Genomic DNA, 20,198 nt, shown 5'->3' with positions numbered 1-20,198 from the left:
CTGAAGAACGTCATATAAAGGAAGCTGAGCCATTATATTTGGGCAGTATTTGTGGTTTGAATTTTTCTAGTGCAATGAATTTTAACAAGATCTCTTCTGGGTGACATATGGAAAAATATAATTTAATTTTCTTGCCAATTAGTTATTTTTTTGCCATTTCAAAACCGCTGAAAAAGCAAAAGACTTTTCCAAAAAGCTCTCTTGTCAAAGAAAATAAATTGGCCATCCAGTAATTAGCAGAAAAAAGCGCGCATGAAAGACTTGGGTTCATTAATTGCCCGATCACTGGTAACTAGAAAAATAAAAAAATACGCATAAGAGTAATACGATCCCGCCCTGGTGGTAAGAAAATAATCGGTCGAATTTTTGAAAGGATTAATGAAATTAATAACGTATGCATTGGTATTTTCCCTTTTTCCTGCTGGAACCTCAGTTCTAAGGAAGAGATGAAATGACTGAATGAAAATGCTTTCACGTTTCTAGAAATTCAGAGTTGAGTTCCGTAAGTTATTCAGTCAATTCATTATTAAATGATAATATGTGATAATAAAGGTAGAGTACAGTGTTACCCCAATGACTTTCCATGAAAAATTGATGGCATTGTTATATTAAATGTACGAAAACAAAACTAAAAAACTATTAATATCAAAACTAGGAAAAAATTGGACATGCATCATAAGAATTAAATCACGTATATAATAAAATAATATTTAATAAAATTTAATTATGCAAATACAGTAAATTTATTCAAATAGGTCAGTGGCTTATGCGAATATCATTAATAAATAAAAAATAAGCCAACATATCCGCAGAGAAAAATCATCCCGGTCAAGGCGAATGATTTTTTTTCTCAGCAGATTTTTAGACAAATGTCAGCTTCCGTTCTTTAGTCATCTTCAGGAGTTAGTTTTAAGTTTTTCAGAAGCAAAAGTAGCTACCGGGAACAAAAAAATGTTATCTTATTCTTTAGATATTGGAATCGGAAAAATAATCCTAGTAATTGCCTGAAGGTAGCCGGATAGAAATGTCTCCCACACCTGATTAATTCCTTTTTTCCATTTAATTTCTCAATCTGGGAATTAAATGAAATGTACTAATTGTTTTGTTGTGTCTAGCCAATAGCTCCACCGCACCAAATGAAAAACGGTGTCTCAGAATCGACCTTCGGAGAGAAAACCTTAGATGATATATCAGAGCACTAAATGAATAAGCGGAGCCCCTTGGTCGAGCAACAGCCTCTCTTGGAACGGATTGGAATGTCCGCATATGCGACGCGCGTACCCGTTCAGCCGGATCATGGGGGGAAAAGAAAATCTTGGAGGTCCCTATGGAATACGGGGAAGGAGGTGGAGGAGGTCAGCTCCATCTATTGGCCGCCTTTGCAAACAATCAGCGAAGAGGCCGCCATAATTCGTTTATCGAGTGAGATAGGTAGCGAGGGGTCAAACTCTCACTCCAAGACCCCTGTTGCCCTTCTTCCCAAAGCCCCTGGACCCAGGCAGTCTTTCCCCCTTACTTCTTCCACATTTTTTCCCTCCCGTTCATCTACTCCGATAACCAGGCCCGTCCACTACCAAGGCTACGGCAGCTTATCCCCCAATAAGATGGGTTCCGCAAGGACCCGACCTGGGACCACCCTCTTTCCTCCTGCTTGGGCATTACATTGCTCGACCCTGTCCAGCATACTACGTCCAGAGCATAGAGGGATCTACGCTTTCCCAAGGTATACCAGCCCTTAAGGGCTTCTTTCCCTTCAGGGAGAGGAGCAGGCTTACGGAAGTGGAAGCCTCAAACAGAAAGTCTTCTTTACTGCTGTGTATATGAGTGAGTTCCTCATGGGGATAGACAGAGAAGATAGGACGGGGTAGGGTGCTTTTGTCCAACCTCTTGGAAAATAAAGTAGAGAGGGAAAATGCGAATTTTTTTGTGGACGAAGAAGGGTAAGGAAAGTAGCAGGTGGATGTAAGGTGAATGGTTTGACGTAGGAGAAGGAAGGGAAGCAGATGATCTGAGGTGCGATAACAAGGGAGAAGAGGAGGCATAAAGTGAAATGAGATGAGAGAGAATAGCTAAATTAGGAATGCGAGCTGAAGCTCGGAAAACAAATAGGTTTTCGCTTTAGTGGCCACAGAAAAAAACTTCAGCAAAAATAGATGACAGTAAAGAAAGTATACTCTTCTATCATTTATATAATAGCATCTTGGAAAAAATAATAGTGAAAAGATGCACTAATATATATCCCGTACGGGCGTTGGAAATAAACTTAATGGGTGAAAAATGACAATTTCGTTTTTTTACACATGAGATAAAAATTCTTATTCATTACTTCTGAATTAATGCCACTAAAATTAATTCTGTAGGTATAAAAGCAAACACAACTTGTAACTATCGATTCACAACGCACAGCGAGACAACACTTCGTGGAATAAATAACAACGATTGCATCCTAAGTTTTGATGCACGGATTTTAAATGATAATATTCCAATTTGGTACTCGCATTCCATTTACTTGAGATAATACGCCATGCATTATTCCAAACGAGGGCACTGAAAACGTTTCTGAATGCAATGCATGACTAAGATATAAGAAAATATAATCAGGAATTACAAAAAAACAACCGTGTGGATAAAGGCACAGAAGTTTCTAAATTTGCTGGTGAAAAAAGGCATGATATGAATAAAAATGTATGGCAAGAAATGTGCCGATTTTAAATACTCATACGTAGTCAAATGTTACCAAGCAACTGTCGTTAATCGAAAAACATGTCTGCGAATTTCAAACCTTCCAAATAGGTACTAAAAATAAGAAAACAGAAAGGCGGCTATAAAGAAAAGTTAATGAAAGAAAAAATGTGTATCACTCTCAAACGTTAATTTACATGGCTTCTCGAAATTGAAAGGAAAAATTTCCTTACCGCATATTAATATCTAATCGTATTAGAGTTTTGAGAGAAATAATTGAGAGAAATGACTGGAAAAAATTTAGTAATCGCCTTTCTGAAAGGAGAAATAATTTTCTCTCGAGGGAAAAATATCATGTTTCAGGGTCGTTTGTAGAGGTGGAAATAATTGGACACAGGCTGGAATACATTCTCTCTTTAATATTATCTAATGAATGGGGAATTTCCAAAAATAGTATCTAGTAAAACTACTTTATTAGATGAATGCTATGCATCAGTAAATTTTTCTCCTGCTTCTGAAATCCGCCTCTGGGTTCTCACAAATCTTTTAAGATATTATGAGTCGTTATTATCTGAGAATATTATCTCATAAATCTTAATTTGATTGGTGATTTGAGCTGACTCTCTTTGTTTCACTATTTTTGGCTATTCCATTCATGAACCGATCGCCAAAAAAGTGAATTGATACTATTTTCGTTCCTGGCCGCCAGTATAAATTACGCTATCCTTTTTAATGCCCAGTATCGGCTGCAATCCAAGAAATCATATGGTTTGTAAGACATTTATAAGAACTTATGAAAATAGATGATTCTAAGAAACCATAAAAAAGATGATTATGGCAACTGTAAAAGAGATTTACTCTTCATATTTTGTTTGATGTATTGGATTTTTCCTTACCACGTCGTGGCTTTTCCAGGGAAAGAGTAATTAATTCTAAAATATTATTTTAATTAAGCCTCTTTTTACTTAACTCTTGCCGATCCAACAGAAAGGACTTACAAATGCGAAAATTGAATTTTCCATGTTCCCAAAATACTGGCATTTTTTAAATAATTTAATTTTAATTACTATGAGCATTACTCTTTTATTTTAATTAGTATGAGCACTAAGCTCTGCTTCTTCTGCCAATATTTTAGGTGTTTTTTCCAAGGCTCTATGAATCTCTTTTTTTCTGTATTTTTCATCAATTAAATTTTTCAAATTTACAGCTTCCTGCCATATCATGCCTTCATTCAATTATTTTTGCAATAAAAATGCAAAATATTAGATACATTTCCTGCACCACTAAGATCCAAATTCCCATTGAACCCAAATCCAAATAATTTATTTGCTCACGATCTTGGTATAAGAAGAATTACAATCATTTTTTTCTCTTGCTCCTAAAAATGTGGTAATAATGAAACTGAACCTATGTTGAAAAAATGAAACCTACACGATTGCGCTCCCACTTTAGTCAATATTTCTCCATTCGTTTATGTAATTTAAATTTAGCCCTTTCAAATAGGCACATCTTAAGATGCATGACTACTTTATTTGTACAACCAGAGTTGTTTCCCTGAGAGGATAGACTATTTAACTAAATAGGGTTGGATACTGAAATTATTATTGATATAATTAATTATTAATCCTTTAACCTGATTAATAATAATTTCAGGATTTAATCAGGTATGAATCTGTGTTTTTGTTTATGTTCAATTATTATAAATTTTCAATTCCTTTTTCACATGATACTTGTAATTTTTGAACGAACGTGAAGTCAATATTTCTTCACCTGATTATGATAAACCCTATCAAACAGGCAAAGTTCAAGATAAATGGTTCATTTATTTGTATAACTAATTTCTTCCCTTGAGTTGTTGTCTTTTGAGGGTAGACTATTCATCAAAGGAAGGTAGTATTTGTAGAAAGATGACATTCTCAACCAATATACTTTTTTAATGTTTAATTCGACAAAAATTTCAAAGTGTATCTCATATAATACTTATAAGTTTGAAAAATTGATCTGTCAATAACAATAAAGTAAATCGATCGGTTGAATGGGAGCCATAAATACTTTTAAATATAATAAATAAATGTTTTTATAATAAATTAATGCGTGAAGTAAATTACAATTTCCAAAATTAAATTACAAATACCAAATAAATTAATGCATAAATATTTTAACTTTTATTTTTAGACCTTAAGAAGATATAAGAAATACATCGAATAGTCGCCAGGCATTTTGCAATTTATCCTCAGACCTATACACCAAGACGCTATTAATTATTACATAATTGACTTCATGAAAAATAAATCCATATATCTGAATATAGTATGGAATGTTTGACAAAAATTTCAAAGCATGTCATGCAAACTATGATTTGGTGCTTTCCCGGCGAATTATGTGGTTAAACGGTTAATTTATCCATAATAGCCAATGTTTCAAGCTCCGACTCGGAGTTCATCCTCAGGGCTGAATTTTTATTTATTTATTACGTTGTATTTAATAATAAAACAATATTCATCCTTGAAGATGAACCCCGAGTTGGAGCTTAAAACGTTGGCTATTTTGGATAAATTAACCCAGTGGGAATCCCGAGAAGATTTTACCCACATATCTGGCCTGTTTCTTACAAATTTTAGACAAGTGACATGTCAATAAAAATAACAAAATACGACCGGTTGGGTGGGAGCTATGAATTGTTTTAAGAATTAAGAATGATGAAGAAAATAGCATGGAAAGTAGAAGTTGAGAGAAAATTAATTCTGGTTCCCCAACCGACAGAAAATCGAGAATAACACTGACCTCGGAGGGCGCCTTCAGACAGGGTGTCGTTCTGCAGGGGAAAAGGCACCCCGTCGATTTATCTTTATTTCCGCCTCCACTGTGTGAGACGCCCGCCTGGCGAATTAAAGAGTCTTTGGCCCCGCACGATTCACAGGCCTCTGGGTTGTTTAAGGGGTTGCCTTCTTTGATGAGGTTAAATTCACACTTGCCATCCCCTTTGGCGCCCACTTTGAGAGTTAAAGTTACGGATGATCAAACATTGAGGGGACCCTTGAAGAGGAAGCTAATGATACAGAAGAGCGGGTCTTGTTATTTAACACCTCCCTCGTCCTCTTGGGAGGCACTCTCTGTGGACGTGCGTTGTCGTCGCCGCGAAAGACGTTTTAATTATAATAATTTAAAACGCGGGTACAGAGTGGGTGGAAGGGCGGAGATTTGAGTAAATTTTTTCCTGACTCACTAAAATTTAACACATTTCCGCCCACCTTCTGGCTCAGAATATAAATTAAAATGGGACGCCTTCTTTTCGCGTAGTCTCTGAGCAATTGGCAGAAAATATATTTGTTAATGGTATTTTTTATATTATCAAGCTTCAATAACGAAAATTTTAAGTTTAAAGACATAATAACAATGTTTAATCAACATTTACCTTAAAAGATGCTATTTGATAGCCTTAATATTGTTAATAATAGAAGAAATTCTATCTTTCCGCAGAGGTTCACGTAGCAAAATTTCGATTTGCTCCAGAAAACTGTGCCTCCCGCATCACTGTCCTCTATTTTTATTTGAGGGCGTGAGAAGCCAAGGGGTACAAGTGATTTTTTTTCTGAACAGAGTTAGGTGCAGAAATTGATAAAATAAACGTACAAACCTTTGTGGCCAAGGGACAAGAGTGAGTTTCTGTCTTGCTGAAATAGTGCGGAAAATCAAATTCACTGATGAATGTTTGGTTGATCTCGTTTAATTTCTTTGCCTAATGAAACACTGACTTGCAATTTTCCACAAAAATAAAATTTAATTCGACTCGACTTTCGATGTTACAAGGTTGTACCTTGAAAATGATGTAGTAACATCGAAACTCGAGTCGAATTAAATTCTATTTTTGTGAAAAATTGCAAGTCAGTGTTTCATTATGAATCAATTCCACTCCATCTCGCTTGATTCTTCGAATTTTATTCTTTGCCTAATTTTTGTACCTAACACTGTTTAGAAAATAATCATTTGTGGCCTAGGCTTCTCACTTCTTCAATTGTTATTGGCCTCCAAAACAATATTGTGGGCTGAATCATTCTAAATAAGTTTCATTGCATCTATACCTACTATACACAAATTGCAAAATGTTTCATTAATTTATCAATACTAAAGACTACAGCAATTTTTGGCCAGCCTTTTTTGATTTCAGCACACCGTGCACCTTAGTCCAATGGCTACATCCTATCCAGGGTCGATGCGGGGTGACTGGGGTCCTACCACTTATGATCATGATAGGGTCATTACCCGGGAATGTGGAGGTCCTCTCCCGGAAAATATTAGAAAATTGCGTGCCCGGAAATGGATTTTGACGCCATTATGGTTCTTAAAAACTAAATAAAAGGTTAAAAAAATAGCAATTTCGTAAGAAAAAATATAATAAAAAGTGACAATTTCACATCCCATACAACCTTAAAATGTATCATGGCTCTATTATCTATTATTTAGTAAACCTGTCCTCTGAAACTGTACTGAAAACTAAAAGAAAAAAAAACTTTAAAATAGCCTTTTCGAATAACCCCTTCATAAAAGAATTAGGCTCTCTTTCGTCTTCTGATACCTTTATTTTATTTATTTTATTTATTTTTTCATTATCTTTTCACACGGCGTATTCCTTAAACAAAGAAAGCAATGAAAATGAAACATAAATTTATCATTGCAAAAAAATTTTGTTCAAGGAATCTTTTTTCATTACCCTTTGCATATGCACTAGAGGAGAGCTAAAGAGAGAGCCCCCTAATCCCGGGACTCTCGGCGATTACCGACCAGTTGAACTGGACAGACCGCCCCTAATCCTACCATTCTGAGTATATGACTTCGGTATTTATTTAACATGAAGAGACCACACCCTCCTTTTTGCTGTCAAACTTATTGAAGCTTGAAATAATATAATCTACTTATAGTTTATTTTTGAAGCCGGTCCAAATGAGACAGTTGACCGTCGCAATGCACAATTTTCACTTCTGTCTCTTTTCAAATTTTGAGCACTTCATCGGTGAGTAGTAAAATAAACTACATAAAAAAGGATTTAAAATATTCATTTTGAAGCCAGAGTATTAGACAAAAGCTAATAAAGCAATGTAAGATAGCTTTCCCCCATGTTAGATTGGATGAGATTCGGCTTAACCCCCACTACTGCTGAACTCCACACGTAATTAATAGATGCCCCCTAATCCACTTATTCGTTTATTTTTGAATCCGCTCGAAATGAACCCACTCAAAGAAAAAGACGGGTGCGAAACGGAAATTTAATATGGACGCCCACTGTCCGTAAATTATATGCGAGTACGATCAAAGTAAACTGGAGATGGAATCCCATATACTATTTTAACTTTCCTTCATCAAAAATATACTTGCTCTGAAGATTCATCTTTTCCATCAAGGTTACTCGCAGAAATTAAACAAAAAAGATTAAAAAGATTCTGAATGATATGGCTACGGATCAGTCTGAAGAAGCAAGTTGATGTATTACCAATATATATTCAACTGGAATGCTAATGACGGAGCAAAGGACCGAAGAATAGGCGGTTTTAGAGGGGGAGGGCACAGCGGCACGTATCCCCCCAGACGATTTAAAAAAAGACGGGATTTTTAATACAAATATTAATAAATTTTATATATTGATGTAAAAGTTATAAATAATTACAAATTGATAAACTTTATAATAAAATTTAGAATATATTTCGGAGAGTAATTTTTGGATGTAGTTTTAAATCCCAATTATGAGAAGACAATTTGCCAGTCAGACCCAGTTGCCCGCCCCAGAAAAAAATCCTGGGACCGACCTTGAACCGAAATATCATCACAATCGCAAGCAGAAAGTTTTCTGGGTGAAAATACTTTACAGAATAAAACCCAACGACATGAAAACGGGAAAAACTTAGTAATTACCCAGAGAAACCATATAGGAAGAATGGTATTATTACTGCGTCGCCAGACTTCATATTGCAATCATTTATTACGCCCAGCTTAATTTTTCCCTTTAAAATGTTTAGTCTCCCTCTAAAGACTTCAGTTCTCTGACATATAGCCCATGTAAGTGCTGAACTGCTAAGGTGAAAAAATATTTACAGTGAGCCAGCTAGGCTATAAAGACATGTAAAACATTTTCCTTATGGAAAAAGGTACTTCTTTATTCCGGAAATTAAGCTACATGGACTCAAGAGCGCGGTGCGACTAATTCAGCATTTCATTTAAGACTAGAAAATAAAGAAAAAGGAACAATGGAGGTCAGTTAGTAAATTTTTTTAGACTGTTAGTATACTCTCCCCTCATTTATTCTTCAATAATTAAACCAAGATTTTAGATATTTCACGAAGAGAGCCACGGCAGCTCGAAATCATCGAAGTACTTATAATTTTGAGGCAATAAATCTCACTAAAAGTAGTCATACCAATCAGAAGAATAAAATAAATTCAATTTTTGACTTCACAAAAAGGTGATAACATCAATTAAGTAGATAAAATAACTGAGGAGACCCTCACTTTAGGCCTTAATACTACGACTATTTCTTTATCGACTGTGCAAACTTCAAACTTAACCGGCAAACCGATCGCAGACAGGAGATAGATCACTACAGATAAATGGGTAAGACGTAAATATAAAATTTTTTCATCAGTTGTATAATATGTTTGTATAGCTGTATTAGACTTTGATGAATGCTAGGCCTAACTATAGTGCTTAATCACACTCAATACGCATCTATAAAATGTGCTAGTATTTCCCTGCAACTTTCCTAAGAACTCTCACCGTACGCAAACTGAAGTAGATGGTGGTTTAATATGAAGCTATAGATGAAGAAGAATCATAAGTATGACTCACCATTGACTCCATTGTAGTTGATATCCTGGCCGTCTTCTCGGCGCCACATGACGTAAGGCTCCGGATACCCTTGCGCCTTGCAAACCAGCGTTACATTGGCGCCTTCCCTGGCGACCATATCGCTGCTCGTCTCCTTATCCACAATGCTCGGTGGTACTGAGGAAGGAGTAAATACATCTCAAACTGTAACCGACACCTATTAAGAGAAATCTCAATTCTCATTTTCCATTATAGGAATATGTAAAGGAGCAGAATACCTCCATGCAACACGGGAAGTCCGGGAATTTTGGAATATTGCATCTTAAAATAGCTGTTTAAAGCTGTTCCAAGCATTGAGATATCATTAATAACTCCACGATTTATACTTTTAATATAAACATTTTTAATGGTAATGCATCATAAATTCCTCAAATCGTTTTTGTGATTTAAATTATTGATCCTTATATTTAGCCATCTGCAAAACTAATCAGGATGAAAATACTATGATATTTACATAAATCATTTCGTGAATATATTAATCATAACTTCACGCATTTCATTAAAGCATTAAATGCATTTAATGTGGGTTTTTACTTTATTATGTTTTATTTATTCAATTTAATAAATGATTCACAAAATTGGAATAATCGTAAAACTTTAACTGAAAATTTCAGCAAACATAGGTAGACTAATAAATGTTTTCACAGGCACAATGGTGGGAGTGCAGAAAATATGCAGGCTGGGCTGTGAAAGGAAATATTCCGGAAAGGTACTCACCGACGACTTGTATGTACCCGACTCTGCTCCTCATCGGGTCCGTGTTGATTTGACACATGTACCATCCGCGATCGGCCTCCTGGGCGTTCCTTATGTGCAGGTACCACGAGCGGTGGTCGTTGTGCGACAGGGATATCCTCGGATTCTGCGTGATGACGTTGTGGTGGATAGAGAGGATAGTCTGCGTGTCCACGCGAACCCACGCCACCTGCGACGGACAACAGAGCACAAATTGTAGAGATTGACAAGGCACGTCACCGAACACTGCAGAGTAGCACACTGAAAATCGCAGTGCACTAACTTAACTCTTCAGACCTGAAAGTGTATTTTTCCACAGAAAATTTGCGTTTGCCACATTTTTATGCAGAAATATAACTAAAAAATATTAACCCGCGTAAAAAAAATTATTAAATCTTTTAGCGAAAATCATTTAGCAATAAGTTTCTTATCACCTTTGATACGATTGATTGTTACTTACCATTGATAGGTAAAAAAATGCAATAGTCACAAGAAAATGGTTTTACGCAAAAAGAAAAATTGCATACATGCATAGTATTGATGTTATATAAGGTCATATTATTGGATTTAAGTTAAACAGTTATCAATAAATGGTTTTCACCTTTCTTGATATCACTAATTGTAGAATAACACCAAATCTGGAATCTTTCCTTATTAATCCCGCTTGAGATTTAAGAGAGAGTGGGAAAACAGCCGAGTATGCTCAAGCGCAGAATGTATGGAATACGATGCAAGCCGCGCTCGGCACTTACGGACACTCTTCGATCAGGAAATGATAAAACAGCATGCATCATATATGGGACACTGGAACTGAAGAGGGTAAGTTTAAAGCGAATACATAAATCGTTACGAAAGAAGAGCGGTCGAACGGAAGTAATGCACCCTCTAAGCGTGCGGCGAGCTCTAGTGAGAAATTATTTACAGGTGCCCCGATGTTTGCAGAAATGTTTCTCGGGCTTTACACCGGGTAATTTGCTCAATGTCGCTCGAAATTTTGAGAGCGACTTACTCTTCTTCCTTAGGGGATCTTCTTAATGATTAATTCGGAAGAAAAGCAAGCACTGTGCCAGGAGGAGATTTTTATGACAGTGTTAGAGGGAAGAATACTGAGTAAGCGAGGGAGAGGAAGGAAGAGAATAGAACTTTTAGACAGAATGAAAGGAAGATGACCATTTGTGAATTGAAGAGGGAGGTGTATTATGGGAGCACATATTGAAAGGATGCTTGGTAAATACTCCATACAAGTTTAAATTAATCGGTAGTAAGCCTTAGCAAAATAAAAAAGTGTAAAATAAAAGTGTAAACACATGTTGATGAGTTTGAGAAACGAAGGAAGAAAACATTTTAAATGAAACAAACAAGAGCTTTTTAAAAACGAAAGCTGAATGGAAAAGATATTTTCCCATTGTAAATTCATCTTTTATTTCTATATACCGAACACTTTCAATTAGTTGTTATTTTGGATTTAAATGAACTGCCACTCTGATCAGGTAGGATATAGGATGACCCCATTGGACAAGAACGATTCAGAAATTCCCTGAGGACGAAGAGTTATTCGAAACGTCGGGAGACATGGAGAAAATTACCCGGTGGAAAGCCAGAGAAACTTTTCTACGCTTGACACGCCGCGCCGGGAGAAGCTTAGATCTTAGAGCCCCAATTCTTGCTCACTCATCTGATTTCCTGGTTTCACTTCCTTCATGGTTTTCAATCTTGTACTTTTATTTAAACAGAATTCGCTTTTATATTTCCACCCCTCTCCTGAACTAAAGGAATGAATGATATTGAACCAAAATTGCAAGCAAAATGACGACCACTTCTTGCCCCATTCTATTTCCTAGCTGCTCAAAACGGTACTTCATTTAGATCAAAAATCGCAACTAATCGAAAAAATTCGATAGATAGAAAATAAAGATTCGATGAAAAAAATCTTCTTCACTAAGCAATTTTTTCACACACAAAAATATGTGTGTTCTCTTCCTTCAATTCTCAGTTTTATTAATTCAATAAAATATGTTAGCACGTTTATTTTTCATTTTTATTTCATTAACGTCTTCTGCAGATTAAGGTAGGTTTCCATCAAGTATTTACAAATTACGAGTTTACTGGCAGTCTGTACTTCCTTCATGGACTTCGTTTTTAAATTCAAATTAAGGCCATCTTCCTTTCACTCTATCTAAAAATCCTGTTCTTTTCCTTCCTCTCCCTCATTTACCCAACATTCTTCCCTCTAACACTGTTTCTAAAATCCCCTTTCCGCTCAGTACTCGCTCTATCCATGTCTTCTGACTTCTCCGTAATGCATCAAGAGTCCATGTTCCCGCATCGTAAAATTTCTTACCTCCAAATGAGACTCTCCACTACCTTCGCCCTTTATAATGGTCGAACCGTGTCTTTGTAATGAAAATCTTGTTACTCCTGAATGATTATACTGTTTCATCTCCCCTATCGTTTCGTATTTCTAATACAAATTATCCTGCTTCGTTTCCGTCCCTATCATCCCCGGTTGAGTCCTCCCTCCATCACTGCAAGATTTTTCCCTGATCATCTCTTTGAAGTGTTAATTCAATTCATCCACTCCTTCCTCCCTATGAATGGCAGTGGGCACGTAAATTTGAACCACCACAAAGTTGGTAGTATGCACTTCAATTTATACCATTAGAAACCAATCATTTTCCTGATATATACCTACTACCCTCTTACCCAGCTTTCCGTTTAGTGCTAAATCCACCCATCGTTTACTTTCCTCCACAACACTATCTATAACCCGGTACCCATCATTCCATTAGACCCAGTTATCCCTTCATCTCACATCACACCGTAGACACTATTCAGACTGCCTCCTATGCTCTTTTTATATTTTACAGCTTACCCGCACTTATTAATTGATCTCACGTTCCATGTTCCAACATCATAACTCATTACAAAATTGCATGCTTAATGTTACATATACATAGTGAACGTATTCCTCTGTGAAAGAGTTCGGTTTATAAAATGCAACTGAAAAATTATAATGAAGTATTAAGTGCTTTCCCGGTGAATCTCGTTGATGAAGTCTTCTCGGATAATCAGCCGGGTCAGGATGGACATTGCTGCCCGGCTGATTTACCGAGAAGACTTCATGAAAAATTAAAACTATAAAACAAAATTTTAAAGAAAATAACCTGAAATATCGTAATTTTATTTTTAAATCCCAATACGGTAAACTTATACGCAGTAAGACGTTACGTATCACCTTATTTTGGAATACCATTCTCATTCCAGGAAGAAATTCCACTCGCGGCTGTGGAAGAAATCTATTGTCGTTCAACCGAATCCGATGAAATCCTACTTGAAAGGTAAAAGGAATGTCCCATGCGAAGTATCCTTTTAACTAATTCACTTCCTTCGTGTTATCGCAAGATCCTTAAATCCGTTCTCCGCTCCAATTTAATCCACGCAATGCCTCCCTTGAACTTTTTCAAAATCTTTTATTTTACCCACGCTTTTTAGCCGTTTGGGCAGCGTAAAAAGAGTTTTCTTGAAGGAAAAACTACGAGACTAGAATAAAAAAAAGATCGGGTGAATTCAATTACTCATCGAATCGACTATTACTTATCAAATAATAAAATCAACTACTTGCTCGTTCCTTGAGGTCATTTAATCACTTTAGGTGTCACTACGGTAAGCAGAGCTGACACTTCCCAAATCCCTAGGGCAGCTTTGGTCGAAGAAATGTGCCTGAGAAAATCTTAAGGGAAAAGATTCTTCCCCATAATGGTACATGGCCATCAGTTTGTGTTCTTTGACTTCTTCCCCCCAGCTTCATTCCATGATGTTGTCAAATAACATTTTTGTGTACGTAAAAACGGCTTAATCAAGGACTTAAATTTCATTACTCTTTGAAATGCATTTTATGAAATTACATGAAATATGTGTTACAGAAAAATCGTGTCATTTTATGAGTTTTTATCTGCGAACGAAAGTGCTTATAAAAAAATCGTGCCACATAAATAGGTAAAATTAAAACTAATTTCCACTTGATTGATAGAGAAATTTGTACTAAAATGTGATTATCACATTCATTGCTCATTGACTATTTAAGGGATTCTTTAAGTAAAGATTACTACGGTTATATGTTATCTAAATTGAGAATAATGCATCGGAAACAATAAAAATATTGTTATGTCCCGGACCTTAACCGTTCGAGCCATTATCTATTTCATCACCAGCCGCCATATTCTACGACTAGTAAGCCAATCTGTACTTTATAATATTTGCAAATTAAATGGACTTTACTTAAACAATTGGTGTGTATTTCTTTATTGCGACCACCTCTGAGAAATGAGAGATCCCAGCATCTGAGTTAAACTACGTCCCTAAAACGTGAATCCTTTCTGGCACTCGACATTATTTGCCTGCCAAAATATCCTTTCACTCAACATTTTTCCAAATATCTGTCCGTTTTTTTCTGAATCACGCTGATCCCTTTACTTTTTAATTTCAAAGACAAACTTTACACTGCATATCTAATAAATTCATTCTCTCGTTTTTATCTCTCACCCCAAGTTCAAGTTCCTATTCTTTGCATATGACACTTTGATTCATCCGTATTTTGTTAACCAATTCTCATTCAACATTAACCATCCGAAAAATTTTCTTGGAAATAATATTCTGTATAGAAGTTGGTAGTAGGTGAATCCATTTCATGAAAGTTATGTACATCAGTAATAAGAGGCACTTTGTACTTTTAACATTAGTTTAATCCTCGGAAACCGGTTCAGACATATACTTCGTCATTATCAAGCAAAACTGCACTGCCATTATATAAATTATATGTTGCAGAGACATCCTGACATTTTATGAGTTTTTATCTGGAAACAAAAGCGCTTAAAAGAGAGATTTTTATTATAGATAAATATAAATAGGTACTAAAATGTATTTGCCCTTAATTGAGAAGATAGTTGTACTAAAAGGTGATATATCATGCATTATTAATTGATTATTTTAGGGATTTTTCACTAAAGATTGGTATCACTGCAGTTGTGCTTGATAAAGACGTAGAATACGTTGAAACCAGTTGCCGAGTACTAAACCAGTGTGGAAAGTATTGAGTGCCTTTTGTTATTACTTCCATAAGGACGTGTTTTGTGAGCTGTGCTAATGACTTTGCACGAATCGGATATTGCTACGTTGTACATGGTTAATTTGAGCCGATGGAGAACCCAAGGAAAAAAAGATTTTCTTCTCTTTTATTTATCTTAATGCATAAAAAAAATTCCCTGATTATTTACTTCATTATGGGCCTATTTTTTCACGCCACTGTGCAAAGCTTGGCCCATAACAGTCCTTAATGCCATAATAAGTGGGCTCTGATTTATCACGTGAAAATTTTAGCCCTAGTTGTGAATTCACGGCGCTCGATATCAACGTGAGAGACTTTGAATGCCTACTCTGAATTTGTATCAGTCTCAGTTCTCAGACGAAAGTCGTTCCGAATGGCCTTTACCACGCCACTCTTAAGGGCTTAAGGCATTTCTTTCCCCGGATAAGCAATCGATACGACGATTGAAAGAGGGAGGACCGGTAGCCAAAAGGTTTTCAGCGTCCTCTATTTGAGGAAACTGTTGCCATTTATTATTAACCGTGAGGGGGATAGACCTTTAATGCTCCGCTGATACCCGCTCGCTTCTCCGCTCGGATCCCGCGAGTCAGACCTCGAACTAGTGGGGAAATAGAAATTGATTTCTTCTTCCTCCGCGACCGCAGACGTCGAGACGGACAGAATGAACTGGTGTTTCCCCGGTTGAAAAAAAGCCCCCCGAACTGAAATGGATATTCGTAGGATTCTTGGAAGGATACACACTTTCCATGCACTCCAACCTGGTAAATAAAAGAACGAAGCCCTATTCTTCGGCGTTTGTGCACTTTTCAAAGGACTGGCCCCCTTTGAACCACCGGAATCACGTCGTGGGGTCTTATAAAAATTCCATCGGAGGTGATGCTCCGTGCTTCGATAGAGCGTATGGGGTTTGAATGTGAGGGTTCTGCATGCATTGGCTCTGGGGAAAATACGGATAGCTTCAGGGAAGGGTTCAATTTCACGTAACACCTGGGTCTAATGCCCGCGACGCGTTCGATACGGTCCGATAGAGAATGGGCCTGTACACCAATTTCTTTCTATAGACACTTGGGATACAGTTTAAAAAATAAATAAACCTGTATTTTTTCACTTTTTTTATCCACCAACTACTTCTAGAGCTATACAAGGCGAAAAGTCGCCAGCTTGAAAAATTCCGAAAATAAGTTGATTACGTCATGCACACCTGGAAAGAGTTCATCAATTTCTCCTTTGTTCTTTGGGATGAAGTTAGAAAAGAAAGAAACCTCTATTTTTCAATTTGTTCCATCTGCCAACTACTTTTCAAGCTATTTTAGGTGAAAATTCGATAGCTTGAACCATTCAGGAAATAAGTTGACGTCACGGACTCCTTGAAAGCGGGAAAGAAATTTTTTTTTTAACTTTCGTTTGGGATAGAGTAAAAAATAAATAATATTTATTATTTTTTTGCATCCGAAAATTACCTCCATAGCTATACAAGACGAAAACTCGGGAGCTTCAACCATTGCGCATGCATTAGATGAAGTCACGCACTCCTGACAAGCGAGCTTAGACTCAACTATTAATCCCTCCCGCCAATCCTTCTCACGCGGTTCGTTAATGGTTGCACTCAGGTGAGCGATTCTTTCCCAAAATGAGCTGTTCTCGAGGGAGATAATAAGCTTGAACTTTATGACGTCACCAAGACATGAATAGTGGGCGGCTACTTTTTATATTGCTCATGAAAGTGGGTTTATTTCATTTAGAGCTCATTAGACAATGGCTCAATGAGGAAAATTATTTCTTTGCGGTACCTTATCATTACCTTACTTCCAATGAATTATTTTAATGAATAGGAGTTTTAGGTTTGAGGAAAACCCCTATTACATATGCGGGGAAAATATCAAATATTGTAAATTTAATAGTCATCATGAGAACTTATTACTCCCCCCTAAGCCTGCCTTCATCTGCCTTTTCGCGAGTCTTACAAAACATTTTCCACCGAACTGAAACTTTCATGGCAGATATTTCAAGATGGATAAATATATAGATCTCTTGTCACCATTTCTCCTCACCTCGAACGTAAAATAATAGAGGATATAGCGAGGAAACATTTAAAAATTCAATACTAACCCTAATAAATAAACCTATATACTGAAAAACATTTATGGAAACACTCTACGCTCTACATACTGAAGTACTCTTTGGTGATTAACGGTAGACTAATACATAAACTGAGCCAACATTTTAAGGCTAAGGGAAGTATTACGCTTGCAAATCTTCTCGATCGTCCGATTAAGACATTTCTATCTGGTGGGCTAAGCTAAGGACGGTGGTGAAAAATTAACTTTTACAATAGTTGCGAAATTTGATCTTTTAAATGCCATATTTAGACCATAGTTCAGAATAAATAAGTAATTTTTTGGAGTTTTTTTAAACCGCGATAGATAAATTTCACTTATATTTTCATTTATCAAGCACTAAACAAGAAAAATATTTTTCACTTCTTCAATGTTTTTCAATCGTGTAATTTTATTTAAAAAAATACCCTTACAATCTTGGATCTCTCTTATTAGATCAACAGATACCACGATTTGAGCTACAATTGTGTGAACAATGACAACCATTTCTTGCGTAATGATGTCATCTCATTCCCTACCTGCTCATAATGGTAGTTGATTTAGAATCGAAATCGCAATTCATTGAAATAATTCGGTACATAGACGGGAAAGATGAATTTACTGTGAAAAAAATCCTTCTTCATTGAGCCATTTACTCGTACATAAAAGTTGCATTTTATCTTGGTGGACCTACTGCTAAAACAAGCGGTGTGAAATTGATAAAATTTTTATTATATGAATACATTTATTTAGCCATGATATCCAAATTCTACGAAGTAAATTGGAAAATCAATGAATGCTTTCTCTCGTACGTATAAAAATAAGAACACGAAAAAAGTTGCCGCCCCCTTATCATGAGTTTTTGACGTCATTACAGTTATGGTTAGAGATCGCACACAAGAGTCAACTGTTACAGAACACTCTAGGAAAATGCACAATACTGACGATTAGCGTAGAAGCGGACACCCTCTCTGACTTAGTTCGTGACGTCATGGACTTATCCGCGAAAAGGCCATCGATTTATCGTCGCAAATATCTCGGGAAGTGCTTTCGAGAATCTGACGTATCGAAAAAAAAGTCTCTTTATTTTTAAAACTCAATCACAATCGGCGATAAAATAGCATTGGTGAATCAGTCCGTTGCATCGCTAATTTCGCTGGAATAAAGGCATCTGCTCACTCTTTCCCCTTCACCCATCCATTCCCCCCGCTTCAGCCAACTGGTGATGAGGTCAAGAAGCCATTGCCTCTCCCGAAGAACCTTCTTGTTTCGATCACGAAAGCCTTGTAAACAAGCAACTACGTGCACCATACCAGCTGGCCCCGGACGTCCATCCTTCTTCTTTTTTGGCTATTTTTCCTTCCTCATCCCCCAAAACGGTTCTTTTTTCTGCGTCTCTCTTCCTAACGCTGAGAATGTGAGGCACAAATACTCCCTCTCTGTCAGCGCCGGCTTAGAACTCAGGAGTAAGACATTCATATGAATATAAACAAAATATATAATTAAATACGTAGGTACACAATTTCACTAATTGATCAGAAATAATGAGTTTGAGAAATATTAGAGGTATAATATCTGTAATTAGTGTATTGATTCAACTTAGCACCCGCTACCTTCCTTTCCCTCCCATGATTTGCGACAATTATCTCTTTGCATTGCTACGATTATGACTATCATGATTTTTAGCATTCTGTCACCCTTGGGGTTGGCTCGAGGAGTGAAGTACGTGTCTATTTTTCACGAAATATTCAAAATAGGTTCTAATGCACTTAATCTACTGACGACCTCAAGAATAGCATTTTCAGGCTATATTTTCTAGAAATTGCTTTTCAAATTCGCATTTATAGAAAAGTTATGGCGATACTTCTAATATCAAAGGAAAAATGTTGATTATTCATTAGAACTACAAGAAAAATATAAAGGGCACGATGTACCATAAAAATTACGATAAAAATGAAATAAGATACATAGCCGCACTGCATTCTGAGTTCTTGCTAAATGACTTACTGTTTTTGAAGTCAAACCATGTTAGCTACATTTAAATGGCGAAGTTTTGACAATCCGCGTCGCCGACTCTACTTGGCCAGGACCCGATGACGAAAATTTCAACAAAAGAAAGCCAACACTTCCTTCGGAAAATCAGGAAAGTCATACTATAAAAAACAACACCGTTGAATTTCAGCAGAAAGGACGGATATCTCATTCACAGAGCTTGGAAAAGAATCATTCACAGCCAATGAGAGAACAACACCCAGCAGTCTACAACATGTAAGCGAAGCATAAATCTCACGCCAATACCTTCGATCTGATGAGGCTGGCAGGATAGCCAGCGAAATTGTTGCCCAAAAACCAACTGACGTCGAAGAAAACCTGAGAAAGATGCAGAGTTCAGCAAGTAATAAGTTTTTACTGAGAAATAAATAATTAGAAAAGAAGGGCCGAGCAGGAAGTATACGTGTTCTGATAACGTACGTTTCGTTGTGGGCTGCCTCTATTTTTCATTTTCCGTCGGGGGTCAGTATCGACAGGGTAGGGAAATAGCTCCCTCGGAAGACTCCAATAGGCCAGGTAGGGACGTCACGACGCGACTACAATATGCGATTGGCATTTCAACTGCCTGGGCAATAAAAAGGTTTTGTTAAGGATTCCTTTCCCCAGTATGGATTTCGAATGCACGAGGCAAATGCCAAAGAGTCACGTCTATT

General features: G+C 36.6%; 1 protein-coding gene across 7 annotated transcripts in view; it reads right to left on the bottom strand.

Moving 5' to 3' along the window:
• LOC124166847 (lachesin-like) overlaps positions 1-20,198 on the bottom strand; it is a 791,588-nt gene that overhangs the window by 102,383 nt on the left and 669,007 nt on the right. For all 7 annotated transcript variants that reach the window (XM_046544547.1, XM_046544549.1, XM_046544548.1 and 4 more), the window contains 2 exons: positions 10,276-10,483; positions 9,520-9,675 (listed from right to left, as the gene is read on the bottom strand). In XM_046544547.1, the coding sequence (XP_046400503.1) occupies positions 9,520-9,675; positions 10,276-10,483 (364 nt within the window). The remainder of the gene's footprint in view (positions 1-9,519; positions 9,676-10,275; positions 10,484-20,198) is intronic.

Source organism: Ischnura elegans, chromosome 10, assembly GCF_921293095.1.
Source record: "Ischnura elegans chromosome 10, ioIscEleg1.1, whole genome shotgun sequence".
NCBI classification, from domain to species: domain Eukaryota; kingdom Metazoa; phylum Arthropoda; class Insecta; order Odonata; family Coenagrionidae; genus Ischnura; species Ischnura elegans.
Note: the sequence above shows the minus strand (reverse complement) of the source record. Positions and strands in the feature narration are given on the sequence as shown.